A 21,144-nucleotide genomic window follows, 5' to 3' on the forward strand; every position below is an offset into this window, starting at 1 on the left:
GCTTTCGCATAAGCTCCGGGGATGTTCGACCGCCCCTCCACAGAATACTACAAATTGATATGAAAAAGAGAAATTCTTCCTCCGCCTCCTACGCATGAAACTAACATTATTCGATAAATCCCCGATTACAAATATGTATGATTTTTAGCGCTTTTTTCGGCTCGAAGCGTTAATCAAACGTAACACTAAACATAATACAGATATAATACAGAAAAATTTCAGCAACATAAACGATAAAGAAATGAAGCAAGAACACACGCTTCATAGGTACAATAAAGTGTGCGCTCGACTCTCCGTTGCAATCATTCATTACAATCATTATTCACAATCACTTGGAGCTCTTTATTCGCGATATCGTTCGTCTCTCGTTAGCAGGCATTCTTGGTGTTTTTTATTTTCTTAGAAAATTCGTTAAAAAATCAATGGACGTGAAGACCGTTATGAAAAAGTAAGAATATTTCGTATGTATAAGATAAAACGGTGTCCTCGGATACTTCTCTACGTATAAAACAACGGTTTGTTCTCTTATTCGTATGGTTAGACGTAAAATGTTTGTCGATGAGAATTCCTCGATGTGTTTGAAATAAGCGAGAGCATTTCGCTATACCGAGACAGGCGACCGGCTCGTGGAAGTGTGGATCGTGTATGAGAGTACAAGAACGTTTTTAATAAGTAATGGTGTAAATGAAACCGTGATTATTCGGGACAGTATTGCAATCGTTCGCGCTCGGTTGTAGCAGCAATGCTTCAAATGTTGTTCCTCCGTTCGCACGGAATGTGGGTTTGTCAACTTATATCACGTTTACATCAGAAAAACAATTCACGCATATGCATTCCCATTACATTCTCTTCACGATTGATGCGCTATCACAGTGATCATTGTTGCACTACATATGAAAGATTCTGCGCTAAGTGTAGCGCAGATAATTCCGATTTTTCAAAATGACATGCAAATCTTCTTACTCTCATTGGAAGTTCGGCAAACGGAACCGCATTATTCGATCTCTTTATTCGTCACGAACGTATTCACTCGGCAACGTAAATTCATTTCCGTGGTAAGCAATGAACAAACTTGCGTCGGAAGATACGCTAAGTACAACACAAGAGTCCCTTACAAAAGAATCATTTACAATCGACACGGGAGGCTTCTCATTTTTCTTTTTGTTTCTCATTCAGACAAATATTCTCCTAGAAAAATTTGTTCAATAATAGACTTTCATTGAATACTATCTTTTGCCACACGCTAACGCCGCCGTAAAGAATGACATTACTTTACACATATTTATGTAATCTGCCTATACAGCATAATAAAGAGTATCATTATATTTATATAATATTTATATATATATATATATATATGTATCCATAATAATCTTAATATAAATGTAAATTTAACAAAAACATTCGATTGATAAATTCCTTAGTTTAAGGACCCGAAAATCACAGGCAATGTAGTCTTTACACCGGTACGACATACCGATAGGAATTTCAAGATCGGCATTTTAACTGCCCCTCATATTTACTTGCGATGCTACCTATATCAGATATTATCGTTTCTGCTAATTAAACTATCTTCCTTGTCAACTGGTGGCGGGCCAGCGGTTAGGGTGGTGCTTGGGCCAGCCGTCAAATAACCAGCAGACACCGGTGTTCCTGCTGTGCATTAAAATTTTATTTTAAATGTACTGTAATATGCTGCAATAAATGCACTGCGAATCTTTACGCAAATTTCCATTTTCATATATTAAATTAAATAAAATTTTGTATAGTTTTTCTAGCCTGTTTCTAGTTCTGAATAGCAGAGCAAGTATTGAACATTTTCAAACTTATATATATACACATTAACTACTCATCTACTTTAGAAAACTACGGTGGCTACTCCAGCTCTTTAAATATCAATGTCTTTTTGTATTTCACAAAATTTGCAGACAACGTCACAATTCTATAAAAATCCGCAATTCAATAAATAAAAGAGTTTTCTTTTGTGTTACTGATTAGTTACTATGATTAGTGTTGCATAAATTAATATACAATATTCGTATATCTTACCAGTAAGGTAACCAGCATTATTGGCATTAGAAATGAACAGATCATGTCGCTGATCTTTGTATTCTGCCCAAACGCTCGACTTTTCTAATATAGCATTGACTTTTTCTCCTAACAATAAACTTCTAGTCATAGCTTTCAAAGCCTTAACTATTTGAGCTTTGGTTGTTGCAGGGTTTTCAATGGCGTCCAATCGACCCTCCAATATGTTCAGTAAATAAGGTACCATTTCAGCGTCCAAAGCCTAAACATAAAAGAACCCTTGTTTGTTAAATCAAATATCTTTCATTTACGTCATTATCAAATTTCAACTCACTTGTTTTATGAGTCTATCTTCATTAGTGGAGAATAGCCTATTTAGCGTCTCGCACGCTATCGCTATCATATCCCGTCTAGATTGCATCGCATGTTTTAATGGACTTATACACTCGGTTTGACAAATGGATGATATACAAATCTGAAAAAAGCGATTAGATTCTTTTTATATAGATATTTATAAATACTGAAAATATTTCCAAACTACCAATCTTACTTCGCTGGTTGCTAACTGATGAAGTATTAATATTGCTGTTTTATACACGGATGGTTGATTATTTTGCATTGCCATTTGTCGACAAAGTCTAGGTATGTGTCCTAACGACGGAACTTGGTCGGCTAAAATCGGTTGTGCTTGAAGTAAAGATACTAGTGCTTGCGTCGTTAATTCCAACATGTCCGACTAATAAGTAAAATAATTTTTAAAATATTAATTTTTCAATTAAATGTAATAACTAATAAAAGTTCAACTCTATATTTACATCGGTTTTTTCTTTGGACATGAGTGTCAAAGTTGAATCCATAAGTTCACTTAAAAATTCTTTCGGCTTTCTGAGAGCCCATGCAGGACTGGCTACAAATAATCTAAGATATACACCTCCCACAACGGGCTCATTTGTTGCGATGTCAGTATTACTTTGGGTCTCAGGTAGTTTTAATATTGCATTAGGATTTCGCCTCTGTAATGTGTAAAATCTGGAAGAAATTATGTATTGTATTACAGTGGTAATTTTATTTAAAGTTGACGCGTTCAAACAATGTTCACATACTCCTCTTTCAATTCAGCTACAATCCTCGAGATTTTAGCTTTGGCATGATCGTCCCAAATTAATTCAGGATTCTCGTGCTTAGTTTCGAACATATGCACGCATTGTTTAGGAGCGTCTCGAATTGCTTCGCTAAATAATCTAGGTAAAAATTTAGACAAATCCAATTTGACTTTTGGTCCGGCCAACTTGTCGGATGACATTTTGCCGAGCAGTTCAGCAGCCGTTTCACGAATTTGTGTATTATTTGAATTACAGAATAGATCGAGAACATATACAACAGCACCTATGAATTTAGAAAAATATTATTTTAGGATAATACAGAGAAATATGAAATGTAATATTGAATTGCCATTTACCTTTAGCTAACGCGTCCTTTACAATTCTCGTAGAACTCATCAGAGCATACAAAGTTTCTAGTACAAGAAGCTGACAATCCTTCAAATTATTTAAAGTTAATAACAAATATACCATAACATCATTCGCTGCGATATCGTCTACACATTCTTGATTTCTTGTAACACTGCTGATCACCTCCAAAGCATTCTTTTGAATCAACTTAAAATTGTTACTACTTAGAAGTCCAAATAGTAATCTGAAATGGCCTATGCACTGCAATTCTACTCCAGGATTATTTTTGATCACATTCTTCAAAGCTTCCAAAGACATCACAATATATTCTAATTTCTTCTGATCCTTCTTAGCCATTGCCACGTTTCCTACTGATGTCAAGTACTCCCACGATTGAGACAGAAAGTCTAGTAAATTAATGGTAAAACTTTTCGGGTTCTGTAACACATTTATGGTTGATTATTTTGTTATTTAAGTACTACTGAGAAGAGCAAAGAATGCCTTACCTCTATTGGAAATACGGGTTGCTCATTGTACACTTTTACAAATATTTCTCCAATAATAAGTTCATCCCCGTGAGCAGTATATTTGAAGTCACTAAAATCATGCTCGAAAGTCTCGCTTCCGTTTAGTCTTTCCTGTCGTTTAGCTTCCAAGTACTCGTTCAATTCTGCTCTCGTTCCATTGTCCCAAATTAGATACGGATTCGAACAATTCGAGTTCAAAATCTTTAGTATCTCCTCTGGCTTGTTTTTACCAAGCTGCCGAGCTAAATAAGGTGTTAACAAACTTTCCAAAGCAGCGACAGTAACAGGATTAACAGGTGTTTCGTTTTCCTCTGTCATATAACCACCTAGCCTGGCACAAGCTCGTACAGCCAACTTGGCTAAATTATTTGCTACTTCTTGACGATTTTCATCTTGATTCCTTTCAACACCACCTTCTTCTAACGTGTAATCATAATTAAACATAAAGAGCAATAAATGCCATAGAGCACCAGATTGTAGCAACTGCATTTGGAGAACGCTGTCCGATGCAAGGGAAGAGATGCATTCTGTAGCCACCGAACACAACTTCGTTAAATGCTGTAAAACATAGACATAACTATTAAATAATTATTTTGGTGTGTGTGTGTGTGTGTGCTTTTTAAATACACGCTAATACCAACCTTGAAATGTAATATTCTACAAAGGTCCTTAACCAGTTGTGGTAACTCAATAATCCTATCTTTGCAACCTCTGAACGAGCCGGCGACTGAGAAACACCTTGTAATATGCATACAGACTTGCACCGCCACATCATTGGGCTTACTTGATTTGTTTAATACAGAAACACATCTTGTATAAGCTTCTAACAGAACATCTAATCCTCCTTCCCTGCGGAGTTCTTCCGCATTCAACGCAGAACATTGTACCGTATGATATGCTAGTTCACTGGCAGCGGCAAGTAGCGGCGTGGACTTTGAAAACAATTGATCGTCGTCCGTTTCTAATTTAATTGTTTTGATTAGCTGAGGATAACCGGCATACTTATACGGCCTAAGCTCGTCGGAATATCTATGGAAAAGAATGCTCTGCGTTCTTAAAATTAGCACTATATTGTCGGGATTTGGACCGTCCGTGGACCAACAACTCCGACTGCATAAGAATTCGTACGCTTGATTGACTGCTTCAAATTTATCCTAAACAGAAAATACAGTTCAATTGGATTGCATCTTTGTTTTGTTGTTACTTGGAATATTTTTACGAACTTACTCTTCCTTGAGGATTTTTATCAGGATGATACATTTGCGCAAGTTTGTAGTATGATTTTCTAACTTCAGCCTCGTTGTGTTGTTTCCCGTGAGATAATTGAAGAACCTTGTAGGCTTCGTCCACTGTCATCAACGGTGGTTTCTTCTCTACTTCCTTCTTCCAAGTCTCCAATACGTCTTTAAATAGTCGTACCTACATATTAAATATAAAATGTATTCTAAAACTTTAGGCATAAATATTTTGTGGTTATTTGCACCGGCTTAAACTTACCGGTTCAGGAATAGGCCATTGTGGGAATTTGACGGTGTCGCACAGATGTCGCAGATAAAATATTTGGCAAAACAATTCCTTTTCTAATTGAGGATATCTGATTGCAGGTATAGCAATATACTGATATCGCGCCATGGTATGGCTTCTTAATTTTGGTGAAAAATCCGCAATATGCGTTGCTATTTTTTCGATTAGCATTCTTCTCATCTCAGCATTCCAGATAGCTTCTGGCGTATCGAAATCACCAAGGAATATTTGCGCAAATTTTTCTGCACCATGGTTTTCTAAATAACTCACCATTGCGTCGGGTAGCAGTTGGCCAAGAATACTACGTTGCATAATATCGAAAGCGACGTTCTGCAAAATAGGTTGTATAGTAACTCGTAAGTGTAAAAAATACTCATTTTAGTATATACTTACATCATCGCTTCTAAATGCTTGTTTCGTGTGTGTTAATTGTAAAAATCTTGCTATTGGTAAAACATTAGAACCAGTATACATCAGTATGAAATAGAAGCAACCAGTTAGATAGATCTTTGAAACGTCTGCGTTATCCCGCATTATTTCGCATAACAAAGTAGCTACCTTCTCAACTAAAATCGGATCAAAAGTTAATAAAAGTTGAACAATGTGAGGTAGGCACTGAAGATCAGATAATAACCGCCTCATACGCGGCAGAGGTCTGATTACTGCGTCGTCAACGTCCCTACTTGGAAAATATTCACACATTTTGATTAGGATGTCTAAAATTAATGTTGCCAATTCACTTTCATTTATTACTGGTGTTCCTTTTGCCACTAATGTCCATTTTAATTGCGGGACCTGCGAAATCATTCGCCAGCCGTCCAGTCCTTGTGCCCAAACTTTGGTTTTATACGTTATCTGACTCGTTAAATACTGTTCTTTCAAATCTTTTAGACTAATCGGACCTTTCCGTTGATCTCCGTCATTGTAGTACCATTCTTTCTCCATAACTAGCTGTTGCTGTGGTCCTGCCTCTATCACATTGGTTTGCGTTGGCACGACCGCTCGCGATGTATGTAAATGGGCTAATGTTAAAAGATCTACTAGTGTGCGTACTCCATTTTGATCCATAATGTCTTTTACGTTTCTTCTGTGCAGTATAAGTTTATTTATAAACATGACTAGCCTATCACGTTCCATTCTGTCCGTACAACGTTCCAGCATCCCGACAATATATTTTGTGTCCGAAAATGGACCAATATCTTCGAAATATCGTTCATATACTATAGTCATTGCTTGCAAGCAAAGGCACTTCATTTCAACTTTTGTTGTTAATATGAATCTATGATACAAGTCATTAAAAAATTCATACCTGTAACAAATACAATTGTATTACTCGATAGACAGAGAACGTTTCATCCGAGAAGTTTATCGTCGAAAGTTCAATTTCAAAACCTACGATTTTCTTATTGGGCTATCCGGACTATCTCTTTCCAACAGAAGTCTCAAATAATAGTCGCCGATCTTCACTTCGTCTGACAGGCACTGATACTGTACTTCAAATTCTCTATGATTCCAGGCTATGAGCGTTCCGCCAGCCAAATCTTTGTCAGAACTGAAAGCGCGAATTTCGTTCTCAAGTGCTGTTCTTAGTTCCTCCCGTGTCTTGTGATTCCAAATTAAATTCGGCAGTGAATGATCCTGATTAAATTTATAATAAAACAGATTCCAATTCGCCTCTGATTTAATCCTCTCTCGTCGTTTTCTTAATACTATTGGACGTTCTTTAATTTTCTCTTTGCGCTCGATGCCAATCCTGGCTCCCCAATGCTGAAGAGCATGCTCGACGTGTTTCTCAACCACGCGCATCTGACGCTCAATCACGATCCACTGTGGATTCTTTTTATTTTTTGATGCATGATCTATTGCTATTTTCAAATTGTCACGGTTGTTCAACCTCTCTTTCTCGAGGAAAGACTCGGGAATCTTCTCATCGGAGTCTAAGTAATTTAATAAACCAACAGGCTGTACAAATGCACAATGAACACAAACTTAGATATTTTCATTTTAGTGATTTAGCAGAAATAATAGCGTATGCTCAGTGAATAATGTTAATTTACCATAATTCTTTTCAATAGACCCATAGCTGTAGGATGTCCTGTAATCCAGAGTCCTACAAGATGCCTGCACAATTGTCTATGTGTTAACAGCCTACCGTCGGTACCAGCAGTGAAAAGACTATTTAACAAATGTCTTGGCAAAGCTCCTTCAGCAAGCGCAAGTTCTTGCATTTTCGCTGCAACCTCTGGTGCACCCTCTTCGATAATCGCTCTCATGATTAAACCTGCACCTTTGACAATGGCCAGTGACGGATGTTGAAACAATTTGAAAAGGGACCTGCCTCTTGAGGCAACCATTTCTAGAAGATTATCGAAATGTTTGCCATCAGTTGTTTCGCTATATGGTACACACAAGGCAAAAGTCAGAAGATCAAGCATGGCAGAAACTACCAGAGCACCTGTACCATGGTTCTAAAATATATAAAAGTACACAGTATAATAATTACTAACATGTTTTTAAGGCAGCGATAATAAATGTAGCCCTTTCATACTTACAACATGGATCACCCACATATCAAGTAAACTTTCCAAGAACTTGTTACTGCTGAGAAGGCTGCTCTTATTTAATTGTTCTTGTCTTAAATCACAATCGTCGTGCATTGGCTGCATTAGAGCGCAGATGCAATCTATAGCAGCCTGTGTCACAGCATAATCTTGTCTTTTTAAAGCTTTTACAACTTTATGGCCAATTGCTTCTCTGAATCCGGGAAGTGTTGTAAATGCAGTGAAACCAATTTTACTGGCGACTAGTCTTCTTAAAACATGAAACTGCGCCTCTATTTCACTATTCAGTTCTAAATCTTTATTCACCACCGCATTTAAAGCACTGAGGATAATTTTATCTTTATTTTCAGTAAAAAGACCCTGTAAGTAGTTTAGGATCACATGATTTAATTGGAGTTGTAATGTTGTTACAGTCCATTCAAGCGGTGTAACATCCTAGACAAAAAAGAAAGTGTACATTCAATTCACAATGAAATTTATTCTTTGATATGTGGCATATTTGTATTGTTACAAATTTCAATTTAAATTAAAGAACTGGGACTTCTATCCTGTAAATGTATTTCAATTTATTGTTGTCATTCATTACCGCTTCAATGTACTGTATCAATATGCACGTTTACATATCGACAAGTATGCATACTAAATCAAGGGAGTTAAAATCATAGCGGTGTACGTCACATTTAAGTCAAAATTTTCAGAAATGTTACTTACACCACTATAACTTTACACCCTTAGTTAATTTTATTTATTTTTAACACTGTAGACACATAATAAACGAATGAAAATGCATAAGCAATCTTACATCTTGGGTCACAGAATAATTCAAACCACTGTAGGGAATGTTTGCATTAAATCTTTCCAGAATTTCATGAAATGTACGTCCACTAGGCGGTTGGTGCAGAAATTTAACGTGAGATGTTTCAACTTCCTCATCTACCGGCAAATTGAAAGATCCAAGTCTTTTTCCTCTCGGTACCGGATGCATTCTAACATGCACGTCTCTGTTACCAGATGCTCTAACACCGTCTAATAATGACGCCAGTAAAGAATCCCTATCAGTCGCTGTGTAACTGCGTGTTTGGCTATTAAGATATTGTATGGTAAATAGTTGTGGATTTTCATTATCACGGATTAACGCAAAAATGTCCGACAAAGGTCTAAGAGTGCAGACATTGTATGTCTGAGGATCTCTCTCCAATAAGCAGGTATCAGAAAGACAAAGAGTTCTTCTTTGTGGATCTATATGTCTTGATGAATATTTGTGAACAGTAAACTCTGAAACACTCGTTATATGGTCATCTCCACTAAATTTACCCAATCTTTGTGCAACGAAATCGTCTAATTTGATTGGTTCTTTCAAAACTTTTATGGTGATACCTAAATTGTTCATGGCTGATTCGTGCAGCTTTTTTTTAATTTCTTCCATGTGTTGAGAGGCAAACAGATGCAAACGTCCAAATCCACCACATACGATGACAAATCCATTAGGGTAGTCTTTCATTGTAGCAATCCCTTCAAAATCTTTGTAATAATAACTTGCTAATACCATATTGGTTGCTGGATCTAATTGGTCAAGACTGTATGGTGTTACTTCTAATACAACGGGTAATCTTGTATCAGACCAATGGTGTTTGTAAGCTTGGTATCTCTGTGGTAAAAAGGATACAATTAAAAATCATATTGCTATTTAATAAAATACCTAACAGTATAAAGAAATTAGTTAGTCTTAGCCCATTGATGATGTAATGCAGAACAGTTTAATCAAAGTGTTACTGCCATATGGCTAGATTGATAACATGCCTGGTTAAATATCAGTTCTAAAACTAATAAATGCCATACAAAATATATGTAACTCACTAGAATTTCTTTAGGTTTTTCAACAAATTGGTTCCTATATTTTAGAGCCTCAGTTAACAAGTCAGCTCTGTATTCTGAACTAAATTTCATATTGTCAACCTTGCGATCTTTGCGCATTGTGATACTAAATTCATGTGAGCCTAATTGATTTCTGTTTGCTGGTTGCACACTAATAAAATCTGAGTATTCCCATTTGTTCGTTACTTCCAATGTAGTAGGATTATATGTTGTTATACCCATGGATCCAATTGAGAAAATACGTTTGTACCTATAGTATAAAACACAAATATTATTTCTGTCTGATTAGTGCACTTTCTTCTGGTGCATTAACACGACACACTATTTTTGACAATATTTGATGGTATTAACAGTAGCATATATTTTACAAATATTTATATAAACATACAGAGACATAAAACAAATTTCTATCATATATTTAAAATATTAACTACAGAATTTTAACATTCTATTGCTTACTCATAAGTTTAAAAAATTAATGACGAACTCGTTTGTCATTAGTCAATTAACTAATAATATTAGTAAGGTATATTATTTTTAAATGCCATTGAAATGTCAAACAAGGAAAGACACAACAAATTATTCTCTGGTATGAATAATTCGTTAAATGTAGTTGCCTCTATATAGTATTCATCTTTTTGCTGACTATAAATTTAATCGCGAGGTAATGTATAATCAGCGAAAGTTTTAACGCGGTGTAATGTTCGCGTGAACGTATACTTACTTTCCCTTCCATGAGTGTTTGGTGACCAAAAAACACGCCACATCCTGGTTATCCTTTATCGGCATCATTGTAACATGTCCTGACAATGCGATACGTGTATTATCTCGAATAATGTCTGAACAAAACACTGGTTACTATCTGTAAAAGACAAGTAGCGTAGGAGGGACATTCGCAGAAGGGAATCACACGACAGTCATCTCTGAAACGGTGTATACAGGCAACGTGAAATATAATTGAATTGCGTGTGCGATATTTACGCTCGTCGTACAAACGGAGGATATTTAGGCACTGTTTGATCGCATTTTACCCAACAAATGTCATTTTCAACGGCTCCATCGGACTGGGAGCGGCCATGATGCTCGGGGGTGTTAACAAACAGCTGTTTCCAGATGGCAGAGCAGTCAGAATAGAAAACTTGATTCGTTTATGTCATGGAGCATGTTTGTTGAGACGGTACACTTACGTTTCGATTCCTAACCAATTTTCAGTGGACATTAGGATGGACCAGAGCTCTGAGATGCCTGGCCGCTTTACGATTCTTTTCCAGGGATTTCTATTAACAATCTATTGTAATCGTCTAATCCCATTTGTGAGGTTTCCTCTTCGCCATTTGGAACAGATTCCGAGCAGAATCCTTGGCTCCATTAGCATCTGGTCTTGAGTAGAAATTTCAAGAACGGTTAGGCGCCTAAGAGCTCTGGAGTGGGCTAGAGTTTGGCATTGTTCGAATAAATTTTTCGAATAAAATTTAATTTGAGAAATATTTTGAATAAAACTTTATTTCAGAAATATTTCGACTAAATTCTTAAATACAGCCTCAAAGCTCTATATATGTGTAGAATTAAACTTTGTGCTCAACTTCTTCTACACTAACTTCTATCTAAACTTCTGCTCTTTATTTATTTTCTAAACTCTAAAATAGATAAACACAGATGGTTTTCTATCATATACATTTCAAATATTGCCGCGCTTTTCGACGTCTCGAATCTCAGATTACAGATGCGGCAACAGTGTTCGCATATAGGTTCTAAATCTTGGGGTCATGGAATTCAAAAGTTTCGGCGGGAGTTTCGACTCTATTTAACAAGAATGCTTTGTGGTTTATGTACAATATATGTAATTATGTAGTACGTAAATATAAAGCTTCTGTTTTTCCCGCTTGTTTATGTAATAAGCTTTTTATGAAGTGTTTAATTAACTTCGTTAACCTTCGTAAAGAAGAAAATATACATTTTGAAGAACAGAGCAAAAGGTAGGAATTCACAGTATTAAAAAAGAGATTAAATGAGATGAACGGTTCTTAATTATTTACGATTTGTATAATGACAAGCATATAATTCAAAACGTAAACTTTGTAGTGACATTTATACATTTTATGCATTTTGTAATGAATAAAAGCACGAATATGGAAGATGTAATATGATTCTGGCTTGGTTTTAATTTTAATTTGGTTGATCACTCGAAATGAGAACGAAGCTTACTATTTTATCCTAAACAAATGTCAATGCTATTTCTGAAATTCTAATTAACATGTCATTTACTTTCATATGTAAAATTGCAATGTAATATATGTTCCTTTAATATAGGAAGATTCAATTATAAATTGTGTTTAGATGTTGAAAATTTCTTTTGAATTTTTATGATTCGATGGAGGTTATATAAGTGATTTGATGTTTTTATTTATAATTTGATAAACAGGTGCATATAAAAAAATCCAGATATCTTATTACGTCATTAGCTGATAGGATACTTGATTTCTGATAGCTATTATAAGTAAATAAAAAAATATGCTCTGTTGATGCAATTAAATTTCAAATTAACAACAATAATAATAAGTGGTTTAATTGATTTTAATTGTTACTACTTTTTTGAGAATTCAAATCTAAGGATGATAGAGAGCACTGTTCTCAGTGAAAGCGATGAAGGAGAAATAAAATCAGATTTTGAAGATAACTTTCAAGATGAACTACACGATTTTCCTCATGTTTTGAAATTTATTAAACAAATGCGTGATCATATTAAAAAGCAGAACAAGAAAATCAATAAATTAAGAAATAAACTAAATGAACAGGTAAAATCAGGCCTCTTTTTTCCTTAATCATATTTAATTGAATGATATATGCTTATTTACACATTTATTTTCGTAGAGGAATCAGAAGTTACTGGGGAAAAAAGAATTAATTGACTATGGAACTCAAACAAATCCTTTGGACTGTGAGAAAGAATCATATTTTTTACAGAATCATAATAGTAACGATAATAAAACATCAGGTAGTATAGCAGACCAAATTAAAGAAGCAGCTGAGTCAGCTTTGTTACAAACTGGTTTTGTGTATGAAGAAACTTCGGGTTTATATTATGATTATAATAGTGGATATTATTATGATGCAGTAAGCATTTGTTACAATATGCTGGATACTTTTTTCAACAACATATTTTTAAGTATATTTATATATTAAATTCTGTAAAAAACTGTTTTTCAGAAACAGGGTTTATATTATGATGGTAATACAGGCATATATTACTATTATGATGAAGCCAAAGGAACTTATCAATTTCATAGCCAAGCACAAGTATCTGCGAGCGATGCAGCTTCACAAGTTCCAAGCAAGAAGGAGCAGAAAGCTAGAAAGGCGAACAAGGTTGAGATTTATTTTACTATGTTTAAACCTTGTTAAAGAAAGATCAATCATAAAAACACATTTTTAATTTCAGGTTTCCGATGACATACATGAGTTAATAAATGGCCTTTCAAATATATCAATTGAAAAATACAGGCGTCAAGCACTAGGTAACTATCCTATGCCTTTAATATGCACACATGTCTCTCTTGTAGGATGAGGGGAAAAAACGCAAACTTGCAAAAACGGAAGAACCTTTGGAAGATAAAGAACTTGAGGAGGGGGAATGTTCAAGCAACGATAACGACAGCAATTCTAATGATATTACGCCGGAATTATGTACTAGTAGTGACAGTGACCACGAGGAAGATCAAGGTTTATTTTTAATTTCTTTTTCAATTAAATTAGCTTTGTTGTACATGACTTTTGCTTTTTTTTATTCATTTTATTATTGCGCAAAGCTATTTTTGTTTGTTATTAAATTAAATAATATTCATTTGTAAATTAATTTTAACTCTAGCTCAAATGTGCATGTATGCAAGTATGCTTCCGACTACTGAAGTGCGGTTTCCTCTGCCAGGCTCATTTCTGATTCACACTGATATTTTACTAATACATATTTGTTGTCCTCAGGGTTAAGAATCTTGTACTAATATAAAGTATTTGTTTCAGATTTAGCCAAGATATATCCACCATGCATGAGAATCATAGTTAAAGAAACCAACCTGCCTAAACTGAAAGTCGGAAGCCTCTTTGTTGTTGCATACACAGGTGGTTCGATTGGTCGAGAAGGCGATCATTCAGTAGTTATACCAGACATAAACGTTAGCAAAGTACGTAATTGTAGATGCAAATAATTGTGATACAGATTCCGTGGAATCTCATTTTTGATCATCATTTTTTAGCATCATGCTCGATTGATATACGATGAAAACAAAAAGATGTATCAAATCATAGATTCTGGATCGAGGAATGGTACGTTGTTGAATGGTAAAAGGCTGTCTGTAGCCAAACAAGAATCCGATTTCCACGAAGTGACGCACGGCTCAATTATACAAGTTGGAAGTACCAAATTGTTATGTCATATTCATAATGGCAATGAAACATGTGGCCACTGCGAGCCAGGACTTGTTCAACAATGTAGTAGCACGGAGGAGAATAAAACATCCAAGAAAACACTTCACAAACAGGAATTGAGGCGACTGAAGCACAAATTTGGCGTGGAAAAGGATAATGTTACTGCTGCAAGTCAGTTAGCTTCAGGGTATCAAGACAGAGCGCAAAGCAGAAGACAGTGCATTGGTTCATTGAATCACCATGCTAAAACGCAACAAAGTTCCATGGACACGTGAGTTAAAATTTGATTATTCTCTGAATTATTTAAGCAATTTAGAATTTCTATATTTTTAAAAACATAAACGATTTCTTTGATTTTTATTCTATTTATATTTTTTTTTGTGGGTAGTTACATACATTTTTTAGTTTCAAGACATGCATTCTCAATAATTTTATAATTTCCGTTTCAATTTGATTATAGATCTATAACTAAGGACAATAGAGGATTCAAACTATTATCAAAGATGGGCTGGACAGAGGGTCAATCACTGGGAAAAGAAGGGGATGGCCGCACCGAACCGGTAAGTACCTCAACGCTCATTTTATGGTACTTCTTAAGTAGATATCTTTACCATGGTATATTTACCGTTAATTTTAGAAGTAAGTATTTAATATTTTACTTTAAAAATATGTTAATTTTAGTATTGGAGCATAAAGAAAAGAATTATGATTATTTTAATATATGTACAGTTTCTAGTAAAGACTTATAATTATTTTTATTATGCAGATATGAAAACCACTTATGTGATAGAAATATTGTAATACATTCGCACGATCGTTGATTCGAAGGTAGGCAATTAAGAAATTTATTAGACGAATTATATTTTAGCGAATTATTTATTTTAGAGACTTCAGAAGATTGATATTTTTTATTACAAGAGTTCTACAATCTCTAATAATTGTATTAACTCGGTAGTAATAGTATTTCTAATTTTTACCATAAGTAGAATCGGCCAGCAATAGACAGACGTGTTAGTCTAGGTTCCTATATTTTCTATATGTACAATATTTTCTGGTCTCTGTGTTTAATATTCATCACAATGCTTGTGTATCCAACGCAATTTCAAGATATACAAAAAGATAGACAAACGCTTATTACTTTTTTACATTTTTGTCTTTAATATAAGAATTTATTCTCATCTCTCTATGCTGAAGGAGCTAAAAATCGTGCGAATCTTTTTTAAATATTTACCTATTTAAAGTTTCGAGTAACCAAAATTGCTATAAATGCATCAAATCTACTAGGGTTTAAAAACAGTCTAAACGTATGAAATTTCCATTTTATACATAACTAAACCCTTGTGCAAAATCATCACTAATACAATTAGTCTGCGGATCTTCATGTTTCCTGTTTTCACGTTTAATTATGTAGTTACAATAAAATATGGTTAATTCAAACAAGTTAATCTTTAGCATCAGATTCAGAGCCTCTACTATCCAAACTATTCTATCATCTAGAATATATTCAATTATAGGAACGTATAAACTGACTTTCCATAAGCGTCTGAATGAGTTTGATGAGGGAGATTCCACTATAAACATTTTGCCGTATTTTACAAACCAGCATATATACCGATACAGTTGCCCATTAGTAAAGCAGTTCATTGTCAACTCTCAGTGAAATCGGCAACTAAAATCAGGACGCAGGACACGACGGCTAAAAGAACCAAATTAACAATGGAAATCTCCAAAATGAAATACATTTACAATCTGCACGTCTGAAAATACATCTTGGCCGTGTGGAAGCAAAATTAGGAAGAAACCTCGGAAGCTCAGGATTTCCAGTTCCCTAATCTCTCAACGACAGAAGTTCCGACAGAACCTGTGGTTCGAGGGGACCGCGGATAACGGTCGTTCCCGGACGAAAAGTGTTGACCCAATTGCCAATTCCAGGCATCCTCTGTCTATCAGACAGCGGGCAACGCTGGCAGGTCGCGGGCGTGTGCTATCGTCGCCGTGCGAATCAGGCTGACGTCAATCGGCAATTGCGTGCACGGGACACTGGTCGTTTCGCGTATCGCCGGGCTGTTCGGTCGCATTCGGCTCAGCGTTGCGCAGCACGTGTGTCCAATGCAAAAGGTGTGCAGAGAGACGAGTCGGCGTCGGTGGCCATTCATTAGCCGGACGGTCGGTGCGGTCGCGGCGCAGCAATTCACAGTCCAGACTGGTTGTTCGCCTTTTTCGCGCCGCGCTAAAAACTCCGCCGGTTCTATCCGATCTCTCTCTCTCTCTCTCTCTCTCTCTCTCTCTCTCTCTCTCTTTCATCCCTGCTCGTACACGGTCCTCCTCTCGTCCTCCCACGCGCGCCACCCTCATCCGACTGACCCGTCGGATTCACACGTGCACGATACACGTACGCCGAAAAGCTAGACGGCTGCTGCTGTCGGTGCTGGTGCTGCTTACTCGTCCGGCCGCATCACATTTCGACGGCGACGAAACGAGCGCCGACGGCACGAGCAGAGCATTCGTATGATAACGAGCGTAACTCTGCGAGACATGAAACGGATTAGTGGAGGGGATCCGTCCAACGGAGGGGTCAACGGGGGTGCGGACCGGGTGGAAACGAAAACGGGAGCAGCCGGGAAGAGAGAAAAAGAGAGATAGAGAGCCGGCGAGCGCGTCAGTCGGGAGGGGGACAAGAGAGGTGCCCCGGGGTAATGAATGCAAATGTATTGAAATCCAAATCATTATTTTGTCTAGACGCATCGTATGCTCTATTGCACGCTTCGCCCCGGCTTAAGGAGGGGGCACAGGAGCCGCGCGGACGGATTAAGGGACACAGGGAAGGGGACCGGTGTTTTTCCTCGTCTCTGTGTACCTTGAAGCGATGCTCTGCTAATTTGCCTCGTACCTTTATCCCTATGATGTCCGACGTTTCGCCTCTTTTTCTCTCTTCTTCGCCGCCTTCCTTTCTGCCGCTTCTTTTTTCGCTTCGGACGAATTTGTCTGCCACCCCCGTGCCACGCTTTCCACCCCCGCAGACGCGACGCTTGTCTTCTACCCTTGCGGTTTTGTTGCGACGTTGCTGGGCACGGTGAATCAATGGGAGTTCAGGGGAAAAATTGTGTTTCGACCTGTTATTAACCCTCTATTGCATACCGTTCCCGAATGGCAGTTTGATTTCAAATGTTCCATAGCTTAAAGAGCTGAGCAAAATTGAAAATTGTATGCTGGTTCCATACGGGAACAATGTACTTATGACCAACACTGACAGATACCACTAGTATCCCAATCACATTCTCGTGCATGCAAGAAATGCAGATAAACAAAGCATTTTGAAGCATTAAGTCGAGATACCATCTAAAATTGGTGGTTGTGAATGCTCTTATACACGGTTAAATATTAAAAAGATCGTTCCTTGGCGACTATTTTGTTCATCTGAAACGAAGAAACATACACGGTTCAGAATTAGTATGAGTTTGGCTATAGCATGTATTAGGAACAAATGAAAAACAAAACAGTACTTAAAAAAGTAGCGACACTTCGGAATTTACTTATCGATTTTTCTTATTGATTTGTCAATATTAAGAGAATGTAAAGAAATAAAAATTTTAGGTTGTTCGAGAAAAAGTTCGAGAAAAGTACATTTAAAGTTGCATATGTCAATGATAATCATTACAAATAACATAATTTCAACCAGCTGCAAATTCTCGAATTTTAAGAATTCTGATCATAATTTCGACCACCTGTGACTTTCTTAATTCTAAGAATTCAAGCATAAGGTATCGCAGACGTATTTTTGAACCTGTGTATTTTTCAAGAAAATATAAAAATCGATTTTTTCAAAGATTCCCGCTGGAATATAGCTCCATAAACGTGTTTCCTATTCCAACTTTGAAGACCGTTTTACGAGTTTCGTGTAACTCGAGTTGGCTCCCTCGTCCATTTTATTGAAAAGAATTCACGAGAGCAAAATTTATTATAATTCGAGACGTCGGGTGAGCTCCTCCTCGAAAACTGTGCGTCCGAGTCCTCCTACATCTCCGTCGTTTTACATCGCAGCCGGCAATCACAATTTTATATCGGCCCTTTGTTTTTACGCGACGCAAGCTCTTTGTCGAACGCGTCGCCTACATCGTAAAGTGGAAATACACTCGCGGGACGGTGGAAAGCCGAAGGAGGACGAAAAAGGGATATTTCTGTAGCCAAAGAGAGAAGGAGAGATAGAGAAAGGGAGAAAGAGAGAAAGTGAGATAGAGAGAGAGTCCGCGTTCGATTCGAGAGTCCGTAAACCAGACATTGTAAAGCCCTCGAATGGCGATTGCCAGTAAACCGCGAGGACCCGATAAAGTATAAAATTGTCGCGAGTACTGCGAAAGTGCCGTTAGCAGGTGTAGGTGGTACGTGTCCTATCTGACCGAATGAAATCTCGGGCAGGTTCATTTATTTGAGTGCTCCGTCGTAAGGTGAGCGTTCCTTTTTCTTCTTTTTTTTTATTATCGTCCTGTCGGGCAACAAGATTTATCGTCTAATAATAAGCGTTTCCCGATTGAATCGTAAGTTTCGCTCGCGGAACTCTGAAAGATTAATTAGGTTCCAGTAATCTTCGCGTGACATGTGGCCGGGGTTCGCTACGAACTCGTAGGTGGCAACTTTCCACGACCGGCGGTGATTGGAGAAAATTCTGCACGGAAAAATATCGCGGTCTGTCGTGGCTGCAACATTTTGAAATTGCTGCACCTGGAAATTGAGAAAATTTATGTAACGCCGAATGATTTATTTCTTCTGCGTACAGTTAACTGTTCTACGAAGTTGTTCCTTTTAATAGCTTTATTATGTTGGATGAATTTGAAGATAGAATTTCTAGCGAGGAGACGTTTCTGGTAGACACTCTCTTTGAATTTGAATAATGTTAGACTGCGGAGTTTGGGGAAAAATTTAAACGAAATTCTAGTAACATTTAGTTTGTTCAATACGTTACAGTAAAAATTAATTTCAGAATCAACGTGATACGTTTGATAGAACCGGAAACAAGTTTCTGTTTAATACCGGCTCCACGCGATCGATGCGGGCAATATTTCCGTTGCGCGAAGATTCGCAGTTTGGTTGTCAAATTTTGATGAGCACGTTGGACGCTCGCAGTTCATTTTCTTTATCACTTATGAGCGGCGACGCTGCAATTCACCCGGAGTTGTAAAGTTTCCCCTCGTCGCAATCAATGCATTGGTCGCGGAGCGGCCCCTTGTAAGGCACTCTTAGAATGCATTCGGAAACTGCAACAATTTCGTTTTATGGACTTTCTCGTCTACCGACTACCGCCGCGAACCATTTCACGGATACGCCGTGAGCAACCACGGTAGTGCCTTTTACGATTTACGTTCATTTCCATATTGCATCTGCCTGCCCTTTACACCGCCACCGGGAAAAACTTGACTGATTAATGACATAATAAATAATCCAACGCCGGGCCCCCCTCGGCGGAATGAGGATTCGTGGTGCTTCCATAAAATCTCCTCTCGGGATGAGTCTCTCTACGATCGTGCTTTGAAAAGTCGAAACAGCTTGCACGACTGTAAATTAAAACTTCTCGGGGGAAAGTGTGTGCAGCTCGAATCTTTTTCTCAGTATAGACGCCCGATCTTTACTTTCGATCATTGAAATCGAAAATGAATTTATCATAGGTTTTAAATATTTTCTAGAAAATTGTTTCGCAGCTGGTGTCTCTGTTGCACGTAAAATGTTTGATGAAAATCTTCAATCAAATAATATTTCCAGGCGGAACGAAGGAATATTTAGTGTGATATTTCTATCTGATCTTTGCGATTATTAAATAACCAAGAAAATGTGTACTGTTTTGTGATACTTATTCACGAAGGTGGCTTCTATTATCGTTTCCAACGGTTTATCCATTTCTTTATTATCCACTTAGTTCCTCCAAAAGTTTTGCAGAATCGCCGATTTAGTAAACGATTGTCTAATTAAATCGGATAACGGTAGTTAATGAGAAACGTGGGGGAGCCACAAAGGAAAATCTTGACGATTCTGAACTTATACCATTTCTGTTGTATTCAAAACGGTGTTTCGATTCTGTAGGAGTTTTATCGGTGCTGATTCGCCAGTGGACGTGTTAAAATTTCCATTTTATCGCTCGACTGTAGACGTTTATGCAAATGCAGGAATTTATGGACTTGTTTACATCAACTGCACTCAAACGGAAGTTTTGTTTGATGCGTTAAACGTTCCTTAAATTGTACTGTGTTCGAATAAATTGAAGCTGTACGAAATCTGTTGCACACTGTTACAAATTACAAATCTAAAAGGTATCATAAGTAGACCGCCGATTTTGTGCATTTATGACAAAAATGTGCGGATCGAGTGCAAAACATGATAAGCATTTAAAGAGTTTCAAAATTCTATTGCACCATGCTGAACTCATAAAAATTGTTTAAAAAGAAGAAATAGATGTGTTACAACTAACGCAGACAATTTTTATTTTGTTCATCAAGTTGTACTTTACTTTTACAATTTTAAATTGTGCTAATTACAACATATATATATATGAATATATATATGAGGGATTATAATTGATTTGAATTCTGTGTTGAGATATTGATAATATTCTGCAAAAGGTGTTTGACTATTGATTTTCTCATTTATTATAGCTTAAATAAATACTAAAAGCTAAGAATACTCAAACGCCTAGACGAAAATTATTTATTTACATTTACTGGTTATAAAAGAAACTAATCTTCGTTAGTCTACTTCGTATTTTCACAT

The 21,144-nt window shown here is 36.8% G+C and overlaps 2 protein-coding genes across 10 annotated transcripts in view; one reads left to right on the forward strand and one right to left on the reverse strand.

Moving 5' to 3' along the window:
* LOC117226128 (angiogenic factor with G patch and FHA domains 1) overlaps positions 1-21,144 on the forward strand; it is a 69,342-nt gene that overhangs the window by 9,331 nt on the left and 38,867 nt on the right. For 2 of the 6 annotated variants that reach the window (XM_076523064.1, XM_076523067.1), the window contains exons 2-8: positions 12,564-12,761; positions 12,838-13,080; positions 13,174-13,332; positions 13,527-13,686; positions 13,984-14,144; positions 14,217-14,659; positions 14,849-14,948. In XM_076523064.1, coding sequence (XP_076379179.1) covers positions 12,564-12,761; positions 12,838-13,080; positions 13,174-13,332; positions 13,527-13,686; positions 13,984-14,144; positions 14,217-14,659; positions 14,849-14,948 — 1,464 coding nt within the window. Of the gene's footprint in view, positions 1-11,789; positions 11,943-12,563; positions 12,762-12,837; positions 13,081-13,173; positions 13,333-13,405; positions 13,482-13,526; positions 13,687-13,983; positions 14,145-14,216; positions 14,660-14,848; positions 14,949-15,154; positions 15,829-21,144 lie in introns of those variants that run through there. The other 4 variants (XR_013033726.1, XM_076523068.1, XM_076523066.1 and 1 more) reach the window with 4 other exon arrangements.
* Positions 187-11,567, reverse strand: Rme-8 (receptor mediated endocytosis 8). Of its 4 annotated transcripts, none has more exons than XM_033479484.2 (18): positions 10,691-11,567; positions 9,949-10,216; positions 8,894-9,739; positions 8,083-8,526; positions 7,588-7,998; positions 6,927-7,492; positions 5,924-6,839; positions 5,504-5,860; positions 5,234-5,425; positions 4,648-5,160; positions 3,986-4,564; positions 3,488-3,917; positions 3,132-3,414; positions 2,844-3,057; positions 2,579-2,764; positions 2,363-2,503; positions 2,050-2,290; positions 187-1,653 (listed from the first exon to the last, which is right to left on the reverse strand). In XM_033479484.2, the coding sequence occupies exons 1-18, from the start codon at positions 10,756-10,758 to the stop codon at positions 1,541-1,543; spliced, it is 6,768 nt and encodes a 2,255-aa protein (XP_033335375.2). In that variant the 5' UTR covers positions 10,759-11,567; the 3' UTR covers positions 187-1,540. The 4 variants fall into 4 exon arrangements, with proteins under 4 accessions (XP_033335375.2, XP_033335390.2, XP_033335382.2 ...); XM_033479499.2 differs by having other exon boundaries at positions 8,083-8,451; positions 10,691-11,349; XM_033479491.2 differs by having other exon boundaries at positions 187-1,656; positions 8,083-8,451; positions 10,691-11,334.

This window comes from Megalopta genalis, chromosome 6 (genome assembly GCF_051020955.1).
Source record: "Megalopta genalis isolate 19385.01 chromosome 6, iyMegGena1_principal, whole genome shotgun sequence".
Lineage (NCBI taxonomy): Eukaryota > Metazoa > Arthropoda > Insecta > Hymenoptera > Halictidae > Megalopta > Megalopta genalis.

Coding starts and splice junctions, on each gene's coding strand:
- Rme-8 (XM_033479474.2), bottom strand. CDS start 10,758: ATGATGCCGATAAAGGATAACCAGGATGTGGCGTGTTTTTTGGTCACC. Junction 3,415..3,487: donor AAAGGACGCGTTAGCTAAAG/GTAAATGGCAAT, acceptor CTAAATTCATAG/GTGCTGTTGTATATGTTCTC. Junction 3,058..3,131: donor GTAGCTGAATTGAAAGAGGA/GTATGTGAACAT, acceptor AATTTCTTCCAG/ATTTTACACATTACAGAGGC.